This window comes from Scyliorhinus torazame, chromosome 3 (genome assembly GCF_047496885.1).
Source record: "Scyliorhinus torazame isolate Kashiwa2021f chromosome 3, sScyTor2.1, whole genome shotgun sequence".
Taxonomy (NCBI): Eukaryota; Metazoa; Chordata; class Chondrichthyes; order Carcharhiniformes; family Scyliorhinidae; genus Scyliorhinus; species Scyliorhinus torazame.
In genome coordinates, this window is record NC_092709.1 from 197,958,691 (window position 1) to 197,979,176 (window position 20,486).

Below are 20,486 nucleotides of genomic sequence, written 5' to 3' on the forward strand. Positions count from 1 at the left end.
GCGGGTGGTGGAGGGAAGGGATGGGTGAAGAGGTAAAGGACAGAGAAGAAGTAAAAGAAAAACATTGAACTTTCCAAAGCAGTGAAATCCTAGGAAGACTGGGAATCCAACTTCTAAAAAACTTTAATAAAATTCTGATTGGAAATCTGTTCCTTGCGCTTAAAACAATGAAGGTTCAAGTTAAAGCCTAGAAATAATAAACATTTTGGAAGAAATTGGTTGAAATTTTTAACAGGGTGAAGGTTGTGCTAAGGAGATGAGAATAAAGTAAATGTTTTCCTCACCACAATGGGGCCAGGTGCTTTTGAGGTGATGTCTAACCAGTATCGCAGTTGAGACTCCTGTACCATAGACTATTCTGAAATTAATGAGATTCCGGACTATTAGAGAGGTGGTGGCGCAGTGATATTGCTGCTGGACAGTAATCGAGAGACCCAGGGTAATCCTCTGGATACCCGGTTTGGATCCCACCACAGGCAATGGTGGAATTTAACTCATTAGAACATCTGGAATTAAAAGTCTAATGATCATGAAATCATTGTCAATTGTTGTAAAAACCCATTTGGTTCACTAATGCCCTTTAGGGAAGGAAAACTGCCTTCCTTACCTGGTCTGGCAGTGTAGTTGATTCTTAAATGGCCGAGCAAGCTACTGAGTTGTTTTCAACTGCTGCAAATAAAACACACGGATGAAATCAGAAGGACCGTCCGTCATCGACCTCGGCACTGGAAACGATAGCGCCAAACTCAGCTCTGTCGACCTTGAAAAGTTCTCCTCACTAACATCGAGGGACTTGTGCCCTAGAGTTGTGTCCTGAAGTTGGGAGAGCTCTCACAGACTAGTGAAGCAACAACCTGACATAGCCATACTCATGGAATCATACCTTAAAGATAGTTTCCCAGATACCACTATTCCTGGGAATGTACTGTCTCACCGATAGACAGACCAAGGAGATGTGGCAGCACAGTGATATAGTCACGAGGGAATTGTGCAGGGAGTCCTCAACATCAACTCTGAACCCCATGAGTCAAACAAGGGCTAAGAAACCTGCTGATTACCTCATGACGCCTTCCCTCAGCTGGTGAACCAATACTGCATGTTGAGCACCACTTGGAGAAAACACTGAGGATGGCAAGGATGCAGAAGTGAGTGACATCTTCAATATCCATCACCAAGAGTGGCTCGGTAGCACCAGTACTGACTGAGCTGGCTGGGCCCTAAATTAGTTGAGTATAAGAATTGGCAAGTCATGTTGCAGCTGTATAGAACCTTAGTTAGGCCACACTTGGAGTATAGTGTTCAATTCTGGTCGCCACACTACCAGAAGGATGTGGAGGCTTTAGAGAGGGTGCAGAAGAGATTTACCAGAATGTTGCCTGGTATGGAGGGCATAAGCTATGAGGAGCGATTGAATAAACTCGGTTTGTTCTCACTGGAACGAAGGAGGTTGAGGGGCGACCTGATAGAGGTATACAAAATTATGAAGGGCATAGACAGAGTGGATAGTCAGAGGCTTTTCCCCAGGGTAGAGGGGTCAATTACTAGGGGGCATAGGTTTAAGGTGAGAGGGGCAAGGTTTAGAGTAGATGTACGAGGCAAGTTTTTTACGCAGAGGGTAGTGGGTGCCTGGAACTCACTACCGGAGGAGGTAGTGGAAGCAGGGACGATAGGGACATTCAAGGGGCATCTTGACAAATATATGAATAGGATGGGAATAGAAGGATACGGACCCAGGAAGTGTAGAAGATTGTAGTTTAGTCGGGCAGTATGATCGGCACGGGCTTGGAGGGCCGAAGGGCCTGTTCCTGTGCTGTACATTTCTTTGTTCTTTGTTCTTGTTGGTGAGGGAACCAACAAGATAGAAAAGCATACTTGGATTTTCGGTGGCAGCAGGAAGTCGCAGGGTGGCATGTGGCGCAGTGGTTAGCACTAGGTCTGCGGCGCTGAAGACCCGGGTTTGAATCCTTTTCCTGGATCACTGTCCGTGTGGAGTTTGCACATTCTCCCCATGTCTGCGTGGGTTTCACCCCCACAACCTAAAGATGTGCAGGTTAGGTGGATTGGCCACGCTAAATGCCCCTTAATTGGAACAAAAAATAATTGGGTACTCTAAATTTAAAAAAAAATGTAGGAGGAAGTCGCAGGTTGGGTGGCTTCTGCTCGAGGTGTGATTTTTTTAGAATTTAATGCCCAGTCCCAGGGGAAATCTTTCAACGAATAAGTGAAGGAAGACATAAGGAAGGAGGGGGATGTCCAAAAACTAAAAGAAAGCTGTCGTGAAGAAGGGGGCGAGTGAAGATTCGCCGTCGCGTGGAAGGGTCAGCTCGGCAACTGGAAACATGCCGGAGGCTGGGTCGCTGGGTGGGGCTGCACTGCTCACGGCGGAAAAGACGAACGAGGTGATGGCTTTGGAATTCGAAAAAGTTTGCAAAGCACATGGATGTGATGAGGAAGGAGATGATGGCAACATTGAAGGTGCTGGTGGTGGAGGCGATTGCCCAGGTGAAGGCGGCGGTGTCGAAGACATCAGCAGAGGTGCGGGAGCAGGGTGAGAAACTGAAGGGAGTGGAGGAGGTCTTGTCGCAACACAGCGATGGGTGCGGAGCTGCAGAGTGTGGTCAAGGCCACTAAAGGTCTGTCCGAAGGTGTGGAGAGCCTGAGGCTGACTGAGTACTTTGCCAAGATGTTGGCGGCGCTGTTGGGGGAGGGGGGAAGATCCCTCCCAGTAATGTAGCCACTTAAAATGGCCAACTCTCGATTCAAAATGGCGAACGGCAAAGGCTGATGGGAAAGTCAGCCAACAAGACAAAAACGAGCAGCTGCAGGTTGGCTGTGTATTTACCTCTGGAAAGGCCAGACACTATCGATACCAGCAACCATCAGCATAACAAAACAACAGCCATCTGCATACTAATGAGCAATCCCCGGGAACAATGAGCAACATTTAGTCACACAAAGCAAAACCAGACTCTTCGGTGCCAGCAGGAGCCTACACAAAAGGAGGTGAACGAGCACATCAAGACCACCCATCGATCAGGGAACCGCTCCAGCATTGGGGGAAATCGAAGCAAACGATTGGGACAAAGTCCAATCACTTGGGACCAGGTACAGGGTCTGCCCCGAAAGGCGGGAAGCCCCTGGGGACTATGAGAATTGAGCCCCAAGTTCAAATCGCTTTCTTCTCTTCACCTCTTCAGCAGCTCCTCTTCAGCTCTCTTTCCTGCCCGGGTCACCCAGCAACAACGAACCAACATTGACCGTGACCGGAGCAGTGAAGACCGAACTCGTAAGCTTAATTCAACCCTCGCTACGGGATATCCGCTCCTAGCTACCAATCTGTACCAACTTCGAATCCCGCAGGCTCAGAACCCGAACGAAAGGCCATTTGTTTCCCTGACCTGGTCGGCCAGTTCCAAGTTAAGTATAGGCCTGTTAGTTGTAGAAATAGCTTAGACGTAGAATTTGTGCATGAGTAGCGACTACTGTGTATAATAAATGTGCTTTAATTTAAATCTTACTAATCGGTGTATTGGATTATTGATCATTACTCGGACTTGAACCTCGTGGTGGTATCAAAGATACCTGGCGACTCCAGAGCAAAGGTAATAAAATAGAGTAATTGAACTAAGGCAAAGTTAGCAACAGTACGAACTGGATTGGGCTCATCGGTCGTTGAGGCCCAAACCAAAGGCGAATGAGCCGCCAAGAGCGATGACTATTTGTTTCCATAGGTACCATGTGAAGGAGAAGGTACTGAGTTGGGCAAAGCAGAAGAGGGAGGTGCAGTGGGCTGGACCTGGTGTATGTATTTACCAGGACTTAACCGTGGAGTTAGCCAGGAGGCGGGTGGCCTTCGGCCAAGTGAAGACAGCACTGTATAGCAGCAGTATGTGGTTCGGCGTAGTGTACCCAGCTAAGTTGAGGGTGACCAAGACTTTTATTTCGAGACGGTGGAAGCGGTGAAGGTGTTTGTGAAGGTAGAAGGACTGGAGCAGAAGTGAGAAATGGGACTGAGGATTGGTCTTAGACTGAGGGTAGGGGGATGGAAGATTGTATTTGGTTCTATTTTTTATTTCATGTTGTTATATGAGTTTAATGGGGTGAAGTTACCTATTTGGATCAGATAGGAGATGGTATTTTTTGTAATGACGGTTTTATGGTGTTTGGACTGGGTTTGTTTGTTTAAAGGGGATTTCTTTGTTTTCCTGGAAGCAGGTGGGGGAGGGAATCGTGGGGAGTGGGGGGAGGGAATCATGGGGAGAGGGGCCCGGGCAGTGGCCTCCGCACTAGCAAGCTCAAGCTGGCTAGTGAACGTGAGTGTGGTGGGGTGAGGGGCTGGTCGAACAGGTTTCGATGGGCCTATGTGGAAGGTGGAGGGAGTGGACCGATACTGGGTGAGGTGTTTTCAGGAGGAAGTGAATGGGGGGATTCTGGGGGGCAGTGGGGGGAGGTTTAACAATGAGACAGGGAGGGCCAGGCTCAAAGGGCAAGGCCCGGAGTTATGATGATGTGGGGGGGGGGGGGGGGTGGCAAAATGGCTGATGTCGCCATGCTACAGGAGACTCCGCTGAGGGTGAAAGATCAGGTGAGGCTCAGGAAGGGTTGGGTGAGCCAAGTATTTCATTCGGGGTTTGACAGCAGAGTGCAGGGAGGTAGCATTTTGGTCGGTAAGAGAGTGAGGTTTCAGATGGGGAAGATGGTGGCAGACCAGGAGGGTAGTTATGTGATAGTAACGGGCATTGGAGGGGAGGTCGGTGGTGTTGGCAAGTGTGTATGGCCCTAACTGAGATGATGCAGGGTTTGTGAAAGAGCCATTCCAATGTGAGGGGTGGACCAGTGGAGGTTCCCTCACCCGAGGGTGCGGGAGTATCTGTTTTTCTCCTCGGTTCACAAGGTTTATTCGAGGATGGACTTTTTTGTAGTACAGCAGGCACAGTTGGCTGGGGTTAGGGGTTCAGAGTATTTGGCGATAACTATTTTGGATCACGCGCCGCATTAGGTGCACACGGTCCTGGAGAAGGAGTAGCGCAGAGACTGTGATGGAAAATGGATGTGGGGTTGCTGGGGATCAAAGTTTTTGTGAGAAGATTGGGAGGGTGATGTAGGAGTATGTGGGCTTTAACTGTACAGGGGAAGTATCGCATGAGATGGTATGGGAGGCCCTGAAGGCAGTAGTGAGGGGGGAGGTGATATTGTTTAAAGCCAAGGTGGATGAAGAGGAGAGGTAAGAGTGTCAGGCTGATAGATGAGATGTTGGAGGTGGACAGGAGGTACGTCGGGGATGCAGATCCAGCACCTTTGGACAGAAGGAGAGAGCTACAGGCTGGCTTTGACCGGTTGTCCATGGGGAAGGCAGTAAGCCAACTGAGGCAGGCTAAGGGAGCAATTTATGAGTAGGGGGAGAAGGCGGGACGCATGCTGGCAAGCCAACTTCGTAAGGAAATGGCGGCGAGGGAACTTGTCCAGGTGTGGGTAGGAAGGGAAAATTGATGGTAGCTCCGGACCAGATTAATAAGGAGTTTGAGAGTGCAGCACGGTGCAGTGGTTAGCACTGCTGCCTCACGGCGCCGCGGTCCCAGGTTCGATCCCGACTCTTGAGTCACTGTCCGTGTGGAGTTTGCACATTCTTCCCGTGTTTGCGTGGATTTCGTTCCCACAACCCAAAAGATGTGCGGGGTAGGTGGACTGGCCACGCTAAAGTTTTTTTTCTTTAAATATTTTTTATTCTCCTTTTTCACATATTCTTCAAAATTTATACCCAACAAACAAATAACGGTAACAAATACAATGTCAATCCCCTTACCAACAACAACAATCGGGCAGCACGGTGGCTCAGTGGTAGCACTGCAGTCTCACGGCGCCGAGGTCCCAGGTTCGATCCCAGATCTGGGTCACTGTCCGTGTGGAGTTTGCACATTCTCCCCGTGTTTGCGTGGGTTTCGCCCCCACAGCCCAAAGATGTGCAAGGTAGGTGGATTGAACACGCTAAATTGCCCCTTAATTGGAAAAAATGAATTGGGTACTCTAAATCTAGATTGAGGCCTGCGACATTGTTGGGGGAAGAACTCCCCTCTCCCTTGCCACATTAAATGCCCTCACCGGCAGTGGGCCCAATATCTCCGAGAATGTCTTATAGAATTCCACCGGATAGCCGTCCGGCCCCGGGGCCTTGCCCGACTACATGATCTCCAGCCCTTCCACTATTTCCTCAATTTCAATTGGGGCCCCCAGCCCTTCCACCAGTTCTTCCTCCACCCTCGGGAACCTCAGCTGACCCAGGAACTGCCTCATCCCCTCCACCCCAGCAGGGGTTTCCGACTCATACAACTTGCTACAAAAGTCCTAAACACCTCATTCGCCCCCACTGGGTCCAGGACAGCATTCCCACCTCTGTCCTTGACTCTCCCTATCTCCCTGGCCGCCTCCCTTTTCGTCAGCTGGTATGCTAGCATTCTACTGGCCTTTTCCACATACTCGTACAATGCTCCCCTTGCCTACCTCAGTTGTTCCACCGCCTTCCCTGTAGATAACAGCCCAAACTCCGCCTGTAACCTCCGCCGCTCCTTGGCACATATGCCCTCGTGTCTTAACCCTCACTGCCCTCAGGGATGCCGACGATCCTCAGGTTCTGTCTCCGGGACCTGTTCTCCAAGTCCTCCAACTTCTCCTGCAACCTTTTTCAGCCCCACCTCGACCTCCAAAGCGGTTAAATGGTCTTCTTTCTTGGACACCTTTTCCTCCGCCTTCTTAATCGCCCGTCCGTGGGTTTCTAAACCCTGTTCCACCCGATCAATCGATGCCTTAATCGGGTCCAGTGTATCTTTCTTTAGCTTGGCGAAGCTCTCCTCAAAGAACTTCACCAACTGTACCGTCGACCACTGTGCCACCGCACCAGGGTCCTGCGACTCCGCCATGCTTTCCTGCGCTGCCGGCTCTGCACATGTCGTCCTTGCTTGACTATGTCTTCTTACACTGCCACTTCTAGTCCACTGCTCCATACACTAGTGGGGGATTTCTCCTCACGGTCTCACTCTCCACTGAATTATCCAGGGAAATTCCGAAAAAAACGTGAGAAAAGGTCCAAAAGTTTCATCACAAGCGGGAGCTACCAAATGTGCGACCTCCTACTCCATGGCCACCACCGGAAGTCCCCGCAAGCCCACAATCTTAAAATTGTGCCGCCTTGAGTGGTTCTCCAAATCTTTGACCTTTACTCGAAGTCCTTTGTTAGCCTCCACCAACCTCCGCAGCTCGACACCCATCGAGGTGAGCTGGTTGCTGTGCTGCGACATGGCCTCCTCCACTTCCTTCATCTTCTCGCCCTGCTCTCTCACCTCGGCCGATGTCTTTGCCACAGCTACCCTCACTGGGGTAATTGCCTACTCCACCAACGATTTCAGTGCGACCGCCATCTCCTTCCTCAACGCCTCCATGTGCTTCGCAAACTTCTTCTCCAACTCCACAGCCATCACCTCAGTCATTGTTTCCACCGTAAGCAGTGCGGCCCCACCTTGCGGTCCAGCCTCCGCCATCTTGCCAGCACCCTCTCACTCGATGGCGAGCCCTCGCTCCCTCCATCTTCTCCACTGTTTCTTGCAGTCCTTTTGGCATCTTCTAGCGACATTTTATCTCCTTTCCATCAATCCTCCAAAAATTACCCCCGGGATCGGATTTTAAACCTCCTAAAAATATGTCTCAAATGGGAGCCACCCAACATGCGACTTCCCCTCTACATACCGCCACCAGAAGTCTCAGCCACGCTAAATTGCCCCTTAATTGGAAAAAAATGACTGAATCTCCCATTATCAACATTCTGGGAGTTACCGTTGACCAGAAGCTGAACTGGACTAGCCATATAAATACTGTGGATACCAGCGTAGGTTAGAGGCCAGGACTTCTACGGCAAGTAACTCAGCTCCTGACCCCCCACCCCCAATGTCTGTCAACCATTTACAAGGCAAAGTCCAGAGTGTAATTGAACACTCTCCACCTGCCTGGATGAATGCAGCTCCAACAACACTCAAGAAGCTCAACACCATCAAGGACAAAGCAGCCCGCTTGATTGATACCCCTTCCACAAACATTCAATCCCTCCACCACCAATGAACAGTGGCAGCCTTGTGTACCATCTACAAGATGCATTGCAGGAACTCACCAAGGCAGCATCTTCCAAAATTATGACCACTACCATCTAGGAGGCAAGGGCAGCAAATACCTGGGAACACCACCAACTAGAGGCTTCCCTCCAAGTCACACACCATCCTGACTTGGAAATATATTGCCGTTCCTTCACTGTTGCTGGGCCCAAGTCCTGGAATTCCCTCTCTAACAGCATTATAGGTGTACCTACATGTCAGTGGCTGGAGCAGTTCAAGAAGGCAGCTCACCACCACCTTCTGAATGGCAACTAGGGACAATAAATTCTGGCCTAGCCAATGACGCCCACATCCAGAAATGAATGAAAAAAAAATTGTGATATGACTAAGAATGAGATTGAACTGAGAGTTGCATTCTGTGGTTGAGAGTGGTTGGCTCATAACCAGAGACCAGATTTACAAAGCATTCCAACCATCCAGGAGCACATACCAGGCATCACCAAAGCAAGATACACAAAATGACTAATCAGGCTATATAATGAAATGATGAGGATGGCTACAACACCAAATGTGAACAGGCATTCCATACATGAACATCAAGGAATGTACTGGCACAGTGGTGCCATCAGAAACCTTTGCCACCATTCATATTATATGTCCATAGATGCAGGGAAAGCATGAATTATATGGAAAACTAGACACTAGTGCAGGGGCAAATTTCCTTCCACTTTGCATACTGAACTGTATGAAGTGGCAAGCTGAACCAACCACTGCCAAACTGACCATGTGCAATTACTTCTAAAAAATAAATTTAGAGTATCCAATTCATTTTTTCCAATTGAGGGGCAATTTAGTGTGACCAATCCACCGACCTTGCACATCTTTTGGGTTGTGGGGGCGAAACCCACCCAAACACGGAGAGAATGTGCAAACTCCACACGGACAGTGACCCAGAGCCGGGATCGAACCTGGGACCTCAGCGTCGTGAGGCAACTGTGCTAACTACTTCTGCCACCGTGCTGCCCTAATGTGCAATGACTTTGAGATTCTGTCCCTGGGATCCATTATACATGAGTGTCACTAAAACAATTCTCCCAGGTCACCCCAGATATTTTATATAGTGGACACCACAGGTCCCGTAATCACAGACTGGCTGGCATGTGGAGATGGTCACCATTCATGGCATCATTCAGAAAATGAAGCCCACAAAATATAGAAAGCACCCTTGGAAATCCTGAACTTTCACCAGGAAAAGACGACCTAACTCTGAAACACATGTAACCAACACTTAATGTAATATGTTCTGAATAGAATATTTATACCTGTCCAGAATTTGCAAACTTAACCTTATTGTGGCAGAAGAATTACTATTCGGCAGACACATACAAACAACCCTTACCAGTCATCACTTCTCAATACTTCCAGGAGTACGATATGCCTTGATTGAAAGACAGGTGAGTTCCACCCAACCAGCAGGTGGGCAACGACTTGCACAACCTAAATGCCGGACAATGATTTTGATTATAATAGCCAACCAGTGGCACAAGTAATCTGGTGGAAATCATCAGCATATGCTCAGAGCTGAGATGGTACCAAGCATGGACACCAAATGACATGGCAGTGCAATGAAACAGATGTCAAATCAGATCAATACCATGACCAGAAACACCGAGTAACCCTAGTAGAACACAGTGCAAGACACAAACCAAACATAGCTTTCCGAATGACAGCCAGCATTATGAAAGCGTACAGAGATCTCAAATCAAATTCCCCGCAACCAAATCTGGACATATAAGTAAACTACCATACACTTCAGAGACTTATAAATTAATTGCTTTGTGTAACATATTCAAACACAACATAATTTTGATGTAATGTAAATAATTTTTGATTATTTTAATCTAATAAAAATGGGATGTTGTGATGTGCCTTTAAAGGGCATTTCTTTTTCATAAATTTAGAGTACCCAATTATTTTCTTTTTCCAATTAAGGGGAAATTTAGCGTGGCCAATTCACCTATCTACATCTTTCTGTGTTGTGGGGCTGAGACCCACACAGACATGGGGAAAACGTGCAAACTCCACACGGACAGTGACCCGGGGTTGTGATCAAACCCAGATCCTCAGCCCGTGAGGGAGCAGTGCTAACCCAAGGGGCATATCTTAAACTGCTATCCATTACTATCCCAATGAGACAGGATGTATATAATCCTATGTACTCTGTAGACAGAGCAGAGTAGCAGTCATACAGATCAGATGTATCTGTAGCCTCACAGCTATCATTACATGTATATAAGCTTATCTTCAAATAAAGAAACCACATTATTGTTCTACTTCGGGCAACACTCTGACCTGGGTTTGAATCCCACCATGGCAGTTGGTAAAATTTGAAGTCAATAAAAATCTGGCACTTAAAGTCTAATGATAACCATGAAGATTGTTGTAAAAACTCCTCTGGTTCATTAATGTCCTTGTACCTGGTTTGGCCTACATGTGATTCCAGATCAACAGTAATGTGACTGACTCTTAAATGGCCTAGCAAATCACTCAGTTGAAAGGCAATTGGGGATAGGCACTGGCCCAACCAATGATGTCCACACCCCAGGAATGAATTTTTAAAAATTTAGCATTTGTGCTGCCTCATTGCGCCGAGGACTCTGGCTCGATCCCAGGTCACTGTCCGTGTGGAGTTTGCACACTCTCCCCTTGTCTGTGTGAGTCAAACAAGCCAAAGATGTGCAGGGTAGGTGGATTGGCCACGCTAAATTGTCCCTTAATTGGAACATTTGAAAAAAAATCTAGCATTTTGTTATATTCACCACTGCTGCCCCCTCTGCTGGGGAGGTAAAAATAAAGATGTTCAATAATGGCAGAATTCCCTGGAATGAAGAGTTTGTCGTATGAGGAACGGTTGAGGACTCTGGGTCTGTACACGTTGGAGTTCAGAAGGCTGAGGGGGGATCTTATTGAAACTTACAGGAAACTGCAAGGCCTGAATAGAGTGGACGTGGAGAGGATGTTTCCACTTGTAGGAAAAACTAAAAGTAGAGGACACAATCTCAGACTAAAGGGATGATCCTTTAAAACAGAGATGAGGAGGAATTTCTTCAGTCAGAGGGTGGTGAATCTGTGGAACTCTTTGCTGCGGACAGAAATAGATAGGTTCTTGACTAATAAGGGGATCAGGGGTTATGGGGAGAAGGAAGGAGAATGGGGATGAGAAAAATATCAGCCATGATTGAATGGCGGAGCAGACTCGATGGGCCCAGTGGTGTAATTTTGCTCCTCTGTCTTATGGTCATACATTGTGTCTGTGCAACAACAGTCTTGTTGGACCTGCGACTTTATCTAATTTAATTCTTTCCTAAATTCTGTCATTATATGAAGATGATTTATGGTGTTAATTATGCATTATGCAAATAAATGAAAAGGGTTGCTAAATATTCTCCAGTTGGATGGTGTTGTTTCAAATGTGGTTGTTGACGTTGGATATTTCATATGGTATTAGATTCTACCACAAATAATCAGCAAAAGTACATATAAATGATTAAGCAGAGAAGCAGTCCTAAAATTCCACCTTGACATCTACTTGAAATGTGTGTGGGGTGAACTGAATGGTTGTGTTGCAGCCACATTGCAACCTGACACCATCTCCTATTGTGTGACATTGACAGATACAGTGAACTCATTTAGTTTGAAGTGGGAAGAGAGATGAGACATGGGCCCTAAGAAGCTATGGAAACCAATATTAAAATGTATACTCAAGTATGTATGCGCCTTGAGTAATGGGTCCATTGTACTTTTATTTTTACTTATTTATTTTTATTCATTTACGGGATATGGTCGTCGCTGATTAGGCCAGCGTTTTTTGCCCATCCCTAGTTTCCCTTCAGAAGGTGGTGGTGAGTTGCCTCCTTGAACTGCTGCAGTCCTCGAGGTATAGGTCCACCCACTGTGCTATTAGGGAGGGAGTTCCAGGATGTTGCCCCCGTGACAGTAAAGGAAGAAATATATTTCCAAGTCAGGGTGGTAAGTGACTTGGAGGGGAACCTCCAAGTGATGGTGTTCCCTGCTACCTGCTGCTCTTGTCCTTCTAAATGGTAGTGGTCGTGGGTTTGGAAGGTGTTGTCTAAGGAACCTTGGTGAGTTACTGCAGTGCATCTTGTAGATGATACATAAAGCTGCCACTGTTCGTCGGTGGTGGAAGGTTTGAATGTTTGTGGAAGGTGGAACAATCAAGCAGGCTGCTTTGTCCTGAATGGTGTCAAATTTCTTGAGCGTTGTTGAAGCTGCACTCATTCAGGAAAGTGAAGAGTATTCCATTACACTCTTGACTTGTGCCTTGTAGATGATGGACAGGCTTTGGGGGGTCAGGAGGTGAGTTACTTGCCGTGGGATTCCTAGTCTTTGACCTGCCCTGGTAGCCACAGTATTAATGTGGCTAGTCATTCAGCTTATGATCAATGGTAATCCCCAGGATGTTAATTGTGGGGATGGTAGTGCCATTGAATGTCGAGGGGTAAAGGTTAGATCCTCTTTTGTAAGCGATGGCTATTGCCTGGCATTTGTGTGGCGCAAATGTAACTTGCCACTTGTCAGCCCAAGCCTGGATATTGTCCAGGTCTTGCTGCATTTGACATGGACTGCTTTATTATCTGAGGAGTCACGAATGGTGCTGAACATTGTGCAGTCATCCACAAACATCCCGACTTCTGACTTTATGATGGGAGATCATTGATGAAGCAGCTGAAGACGGTTGGGCTTAGGACACTACCCTGAGGAACTCCTGCAGTGATGTCCTGGAGTTGAGATGATTGACCTCCAACCATCACGACCATCTTCCTTTGTGCCAGGTATGACTTCAACCAGTGGAGAGTTTTCTTCCTGATTCCCATTGACTCCAATTTAGCTCGGGCTCCTTGATGCCATACTTGGTCAACTGCTGTCTTGATGTCAAGGGCAGTCACTCTCACCTCACCTCTAGCATTCAGCTCTTTTGTCCATGTTTGAACTCAGGCTGTAATGAGGGCAGGAGCTGAGTGACCCTGACGGAACCCAAACTGAGCTTCTGCAAGCAGGCTATTGCTGAGTAAGTGCCGCTTGATAGCACTGTTGATGACTCCTTCCATCACTTGACTGTTAGGGTGGTAATTGGCTGGATTGGATTTGTCCAGTTTCTTGTGTACAGGACACACCTGGGCAATTTTTCACATTGTCGGGTAGATGCCAGTGTTGTAGCTGTACTGGAACAGCTCGGCTAGGGGTGCAGCAAGTTCTGGAGCACAAGTCTTCAGTGCTGCAGTCGCGATATTGTCAGGCCCCATAGCCTTTGCCTATAGCCTTTATTTCAAAAATAAGAACAGAAATAACATATGGTTAATATTTTTCAAGTCGTGTTTTTAGAGCTGGAAATATGCTGCCGTTTGTAATCAGTGTACAAAGCAAATCACTCATACATCTACATCTTTCCCCTATTTTGCATCTGCACATCTTGCAGAAGTTTTGTGGCTCCGCCCAGCTATCCAGTTCTCTGTGTGCGATTAAGTTTGGCTGGTCCTTCCCCCACTAACTGCTGCCGGAATTGATTGATTTGGTTTCGTTGGAAGTTCGATTTGATGGCAGTGTGTGTGTGGCTGCCTTGAAAGTATCGAATAAATTAGGGTTTTTACTGTGAGCTGAATTATTAAACGGGACGAACCCGGGAACGGAAATGTTTAGTTTCTCATTGTTACAGAGAAAGGATTTCTGCTGAAAAGACGTCCTCCTGTGATGTACGTTTTGCTGTGGACACATAAGCAGCTGGTAAGTCTCTGTCTCTTTATTCCAAAGCAATAATTAACAAAAGTATGAAAGGACACCCAGCAAGAAACCAGTAATCATTTGATTTGTTCTCCGCTAGAGTTGTTTAAAAAACCGAGTTGAACTTCTATCTCATTAAAGGGGTGAAGAAACCTAATCGTTGCGAAATGGTTTTTATTGGTTAAATACACAAACATGGATTGATTCTTAAGTTACGTAGACCTGGTATAGCATTAATTAAAATTACATTTCAGTCTATTTTCTCTCGCTTCCCCGGAATAACATTTGTCACTTTTTTCATAAGGAGACGTTATTTACTGAGCAATGTGCTGATTTTTTTTCGAATCGTGTAACTTGTATCAGCAAAATAAATGATTGATTGCAATTGATAATTCAATGAATGTATGGATATAGAGTTGTGCTGCAGCTTTTGGTATGTATTTACCGTAAAGACTTAAGTGAGCGGAAGTAGGAACTGTTATAAAGTTCTTTGGGGATTTTTAGGGGGAGGAGCTCTTTTTCTTAACATTTGAGTATGGTGATTTTTCTGGCGTTTTCTGAGAAGATTTGGCAAACGCTTTCCACCAAAAAATGATAATTCCTGAAAATATTGTACTGTGTCTGAGTTGGAAATTTGTGATCATTATTTCAAAGTACATGGTTAGAAATTACTCGCGCGGTGACGCAAAATGGACGGGACTGGATCCGTTGTCCTTGATACACAGCGCCTGATATTTAATTTCATCTGTATAACAGGCGATTGATCTTGTACTGCCCCTTTAGAGCCACTGCCTGAAACCCTAAACTGTTTAAATACTGGGAACTATTGAGACACTACATGAATTGTCGCCTGTTTTCCAAAAGGGAGCACTTTTTTCCATTTTCAATGTTCTCCTTGCCAGAAGGCATATTGCCACATTATATTATGGTTCAAGGGGTGGGAGGAGCTCTTTGATACTTTGACGGTTTATTGTTCTTGCATAATCCGACAGATGAATGTCAATGGACTTTTCACCTTTTGGAGGGCTGCAATTGTAGGCAAACCTGACCCTGAAATATCAACCTTTTCAAAAGTAATCAATAGTAGGATGTAGGAACACAGAGACTAGATTTTACTACCCCTATTGCCAATGCTCGGTCTGAATCAGCCAATGTAACAATCACTAGGAATTTGTGTAACTAATTGTGTATTCAAAGAAGTAAAGACTTGCATGTATGTGGTCCTTTTCATAGTCTCCGGATGTGTCAAAGTGCATCACAGCTAATCAAATACCTTTTGAGGTATAGCCACTGTAATGTAGGAAACATTAGTAGCCAATTGGTATGCAGCAAAATACCGTGGATGCCGGAAATCTGAAATAAAAACGAAATGCTGGAAATAATGAGTAGGTCTAGCAGTATCTACAGAGGGAGAAGGAGAATTAATTTTTTGAGTTGAACTGAAGGAAGATGGAAATGTGATGGATTTTATCCTGTTGGAGGGGGAGAGGAGGAAGAAAACCAAAAGGGAAGATCTGGGATCGCATAAAAGACGGGAGAGATTAAATGACAAAGATGCCATGAAACAAAAGGCAAAGTGAATAGTAACGATTCTAGTAAAGAAATAAAGCAAGCATTTGTTCAAAATGAGTGAATAGCAGAATAATGAACAGCTACATCCGAAAGCAAAACCTGAAAACCCAGCATGAGATATAAAAAAGAATCAAAATGCGGACAGAATTCATGGACTGAAATTGTTAAACTCAGATGTTGAGTCCAGAGGCTGTAAAGTTGGAAGATGAGGAGCTGTTCCTTAAGCTTATGTTGAACCTCACTGGAACACTGCAGCATGTGTGAGCATGAGAGCAAGGTGGCAAATTAAAATGGCAAGCAACCGGAAGCTCTGGGTCATGCTTGTGGACTGAGTGGAAATGTCCTGCAAAGCAGTTGCCCAATCTGTGTTTGGTCTCCTCAGTGTAGAGGAGATGGTATGGTGAGCAGCAAATAGACTAAGTTACTTTGAAGGAAGTACAAGTAAATTACTGCTCTACCTGGGAAGATTATTTGGGGCCTTGGACAGTGAGGAGAAAGGAGGTAAAAGGACAATGGTGTGATTGCATGAGAAGGGGACAAGGTTTTGATGGTGTAGAATCGGCTGTCATGGAGAGACTTGTCTGTTCGGAATGCTGATAGGGAAGGAAAGATGTGTTTGATGGTGGCTTCATGCTGGAGGAGATGGAAATGACAGAGGATGATCCTTTCAATGTGGAGGCTGATGCAGTGGAAAGTGAGTACAAGGGGAATCCAATCACAGTTCTTGGGGCAGGGGAAGGGTGAGAGCGGAAGTATGGGAAATAGGCCGTTTTGAAGAGGGAAATCTTCGATTGAGGTGAAAGAAAAACATCAGAAGTGCTGTTGTGGAAGGTCAGCAGAGCAGATGTGATCGAGACCGAGAAAGTGGGAGAATGGAATGGAGACTTTACAGGAAATAGGATGTGAGGAAGAGTAGTCGAGGTAGCTGTGTTAATCCGTGGACTTTAAATTAATATTATTAGGCAGCCTATCCGTGGAAATGGAGACAAATAAGTCAAGGAAGGACAGCATGGTGGCACAGTGGTTAGCATTGTTGCCTACGGCACTGAGGACCTGGGTTCAAATCCCGGCCTGGGTCACTGTCCGTGTGGAGTTTGCACGTTCTCCGTATCTGCCTGGGTTTCACCCCCACAACCCAAATATGTGCAGGTTAGGTGGATTAGCCACGCTAAATTGTCCCATAATTGGAAAAAATAATTAATTTTTTTTTTTAAAGAAGGGAAGGAAATTGTCAGAGATGGACCATGCGAAGGTAAGAGAAGGGTAGAAATTGGAAGTTTTCTGCTTCCAGGCTAGAATAGAAAATTCAATATTGTCATTAATGCACCAGAAAAATAGTTGGGGAAGGGGGCCGGAGTAGAACTGGAACAAGGAATGTTACACATGCCCAGCAAAAAGACAGGCATTACTAGGGCCCATGTAGGTACTCATAACCACTTTTATTTGGAGGAAATGAGAAAAGTTTAAAAATAAATTGTTCAGTGAGAGAGCAGGTTCAACTGGGGGAGGAGCGCAGTGGTGGATGGGGACTGGCTGGGCCACTGTTCAAGGAAGAAGTGGAGAACCCTCATACCAACCGGGTGGGGTGGAGGTATAGAAATATTGGACATCATGGTAATGAGGAGACAGTTAGGGTTGGGAAACTGGAAATTGTTGAAATTAAGTTGGGTGTTAAGAGTCACAAATGTAGCTGGGAAGGCACTGGACAAGGGGTGAAAAGATAGTCAAGATAACAAGAAATAAGTTCAGTAGGGCAGAAACAGACTGAAATGAAAGGTCTATCAAGACATTCCGGTTTCCGGATTTTGGGAAGGAGGTAAGATTTTTTTATTTTTTTTACAGTAACTTCATTTCAGTGTTAATGTAAGCTTACTTGTGACATGAATAAAGATTATTATTATTATTAGTCAGCTGTTCAAATTTGGGGGACTGTGAGGAGATAAGGTCTCCAGAGGACACAAGGTCAGTGATGGTCCTAGAAACAATGGCCTGATGATCAGTGGCCAGGGGGAAGCAAGATGTTTCTGAGAATTGGCACTCAGGCCTCAGCAAAATAGAGGTTGGGAAACCAGACAATTACAGCACCACCCTTGTCAGCATTAGACCTAAGAGAATAGAGTGCAGCAAGTTCAGAGGGAGACCAGTTAGTGATTGCGGGGAACAGAGAAATTAAGATGGCCGATGTCATGTCGACAGTTCTCAATTTACAAAGTCAAGTGTGGGTAAAGGCTGGTGGGCTGGAGGAAGAATACTGGACTAGACCATTGAGGCATATTACAGGGACTTGGACGGTGCATCTGGGAAGGGAGTGCTTGATGATGGACTTGTTGGCATCCAACAGGATCAAGGGGGAAAATTGTGGGGGGTTTTCTCATGTCAAGTATTTGCAAATTCCCTTGAAAAAGTGCTGTGGTTTATAATTAGTGTGTTTGTCAACTATAGAATGCAGTGCCAGTTACTGTTTACTTGTATGTGCGGTGGATTGTAGAGAACATTCCTGATGCTTCAGTGGCTATGTAATTGTGTCACTGAACCGAACAAACCAAGGTTTGTTCCCTATTTCCCTATTCCTATTTGTGCCTCTATTTCACCCCACTGTAGCCAAAACTATTAACTGTTTTTGTCAACTGTAGACTCAAATTATCCACTGTGCTTCTTGCCATCCCCTCAAACTTCACAAACTCCAACTTGTTAAGAACTTAGCTGCCTGCATCTTGTTTCCCAGCGTTACACTCAAATCATCTCCCATCATCCATCTACATTGGATCTCTCTTTTCCAATACAATTTAAAATCTTTATCTTCCATTCTCTTATAGCCTTGCTCCACGTTTGCTTTACATTCTTCTACATCTTTGTTTTCTGTCAAGCACATTGGTCCTCAAACTTTGACCTTCCTTGAAGCCTGCCCTCCTTTCCTTCACCATTAGTGGCCAAATCTTCAGCTGCTTCATCCCCACTGTGGAGTGCTCCCTCTCCATCTCACTGCCTCTCCATTTTCTTAAAACTCGTCTTTTTGATTAGCCTCTTGGTCACCTTTCCTAACTCTCCCACCATGACTTGGTGTTCTTTTTCATAAAGTATACTAGGAAGTTATCTGTCTTAAAAACTTTATATGTTTGCACATTGTTTCTGCCTGTGCTGCGTTTGTTGACCTCCAGCAGGGTGGCACTGTGATTGCTACAGTTGCTATCTGCACCCCAAGGCTAGGGAGGAGAAAATAAAGCCGTTGATCTTGTTCCTCTCTTGCCTATCATTAGCCCGTGCTGAATAATGCATGGAGGTGACTACAGGGTATATTTTTGGTTGCAATGGCCTGAGGGGTCAGACAGGCTCCCAACATTGGCTGCCTAGGCTCACTTTTGAAGGTTGGTTACATGGGTGAATTGCCAGAGGCTGCTGGCTCCTTGACCCCTCAGTTAATGCCACTGTCCAGAGAGAAGGGATGCATTACAAAGAAAGTCGAGGTGCAATCATATGCCTTTTGATATAGTTTACACCCCTCCCCAGTGCCTTGGCTCAAGGTTAGTTAATCATCATGAGTGCAGATGGGGGAAGTGTAATATTTTACAACTGAACTCCACAGCCAGCAATGTTTCAGATAGTAAACTAATTCAAGGACCTCTGCTTTCTCGGAGAAGAGCAGATTGAGCTCCACAAAGGAATTATTTCTTTGAGGCTCTCAACTTGATCTATTTTATGAATTGACTTTGCATGCTTCCTGGAGACAAATGTTTACGCTCATTTGCTCAACTATGTAGTCAACAGGAAATAAAAGCTTTTGCAAGAAAGTTCCTTCTCCTTTCCTCAATATTTTCAAAGGAACATTTTACATTGGTAAATTCTGTGATTATAAATCACAGCCTCTTAAACCCCTCTCGCTGTAAAGTGATGCACTTCCAGTATGTTTTCAAGTAGGGTCATTATGTAACAGTGTTGAATGTTACATTCTGAGTGTGGCTTTGAAATAACACAGTCCTGTTGCACATTTCAACAAAGATTGCTTTGCAAATGTTGGTTGCATTTGTATTTCATCCAAGGGAGCCTAAGGTGCAGGATATTAACTGCGGAATTGGGCCTGGCCAGTAAGGCACTAACTGTGGGTTGGGGCAGAGGTGGCAGGGTGCTAACTGTGGAATACAGCTTTCGCAATAGGGTGCTAACTGGGTTGTGCCCTTTTCTGTGGATTGCTACCTGTGGGGTATGACCTAATTGTCACATCCAAATTTTTCTGTCATTCTGTGAGACCTGCAGGGTGCTACTGGCCACTCCTATAATACCCTGGTGGGTAATGTAACATTTAAGCATAAAGTCCCAAATCTGATTATAGTCTAGGGCTGAGTGAACTGATCTCGGCCAGGAGAGCATTTTGGCTGCTATGACTGGCCTCGGTGTCCAGTACCAGAGGGGAAAAAGTCAACCATGGTTCTTCCCCCTGGAAAGTGGATTTGTATCAACACTGTCATGGATGAAATACACACTATAGATTCACTCTAACTTGGTTTCTACATAAGGCAAAAATAAAGATTTGTAACATAACTAAAATATGAGCGAACGTCCATGAGTTGGTGCCTTTTAAAGAGGAGACTATTGACTGTTGTATCATTGTGCATCTTCAGTGAATCAAAATTCTGGAGCTCCCTCCCTACCCAGCAACGCTGTAGTAATACCTTCACTGTATATTACAGTGGTTCAGGGTGGTGGCTAACCATCTTCTCAAGGGCACATAAGGAATGAACAGTAAATACTGGCCTAGCTAATGAGGCCCATAGTCCAAGCAATTGGAAAAGAAACTGTGCTATTTGTCCCCCTAACTGCTTTAGCTGAAAGTGGGCAACAACGTAAAGACAACATGCATTTATACAGCATCTTTGATGCAGTAAATGTCCAAGGGTGTTCCAGCAGTATTATTAAACACATTATGACGGAGAGCCACATAATGAGATGTTATGGCAGATTACCTACTATTTGGTCAAAAATGTAGGTTCTAAGCGGTGCCTGAAATGAAGAGACAGCGGTGGA

The 20,486-nt window shown here is 45.6% G+C and overlaps 2 protein-coding genes across 2 annotated transcripts in view; one reads left to right on the plus strand and one right to left on the minus strand.

Moving 5' to 3' along the window:
* commd8 (COMM domain containing 8) overlaps positions 1–20,486 on the minus strand; it is a 93,758-nt gene that overhangs the window by 72,186 nt on the left and 1,086 nt on the right. Inside the window, exon 2 of the mRNA XM_072497850.1 lies at positions 15,169–15,248. Within this exon, the coding sequence (XP_072353951.1) occupies positions 15,169–15,248 (80 nt within the window). The remainder of the gene's footprint in view (positions 1–15,168; positions 15,249–20,486) is intronic.
* atp10d (ATPase phospholipid transporting 10D) overlaps positions 13,676–20,486 on the plus strand; it is a 375,226-nt gene continuing 368,415 nt past the window's right edge. Inside the window, 1 exon segment of the mRNA XM_072496710.1 lies at positions 13,676–13,898. The gene's annotated coding sequence lies outside the window, so the exon portion shown is untranslated.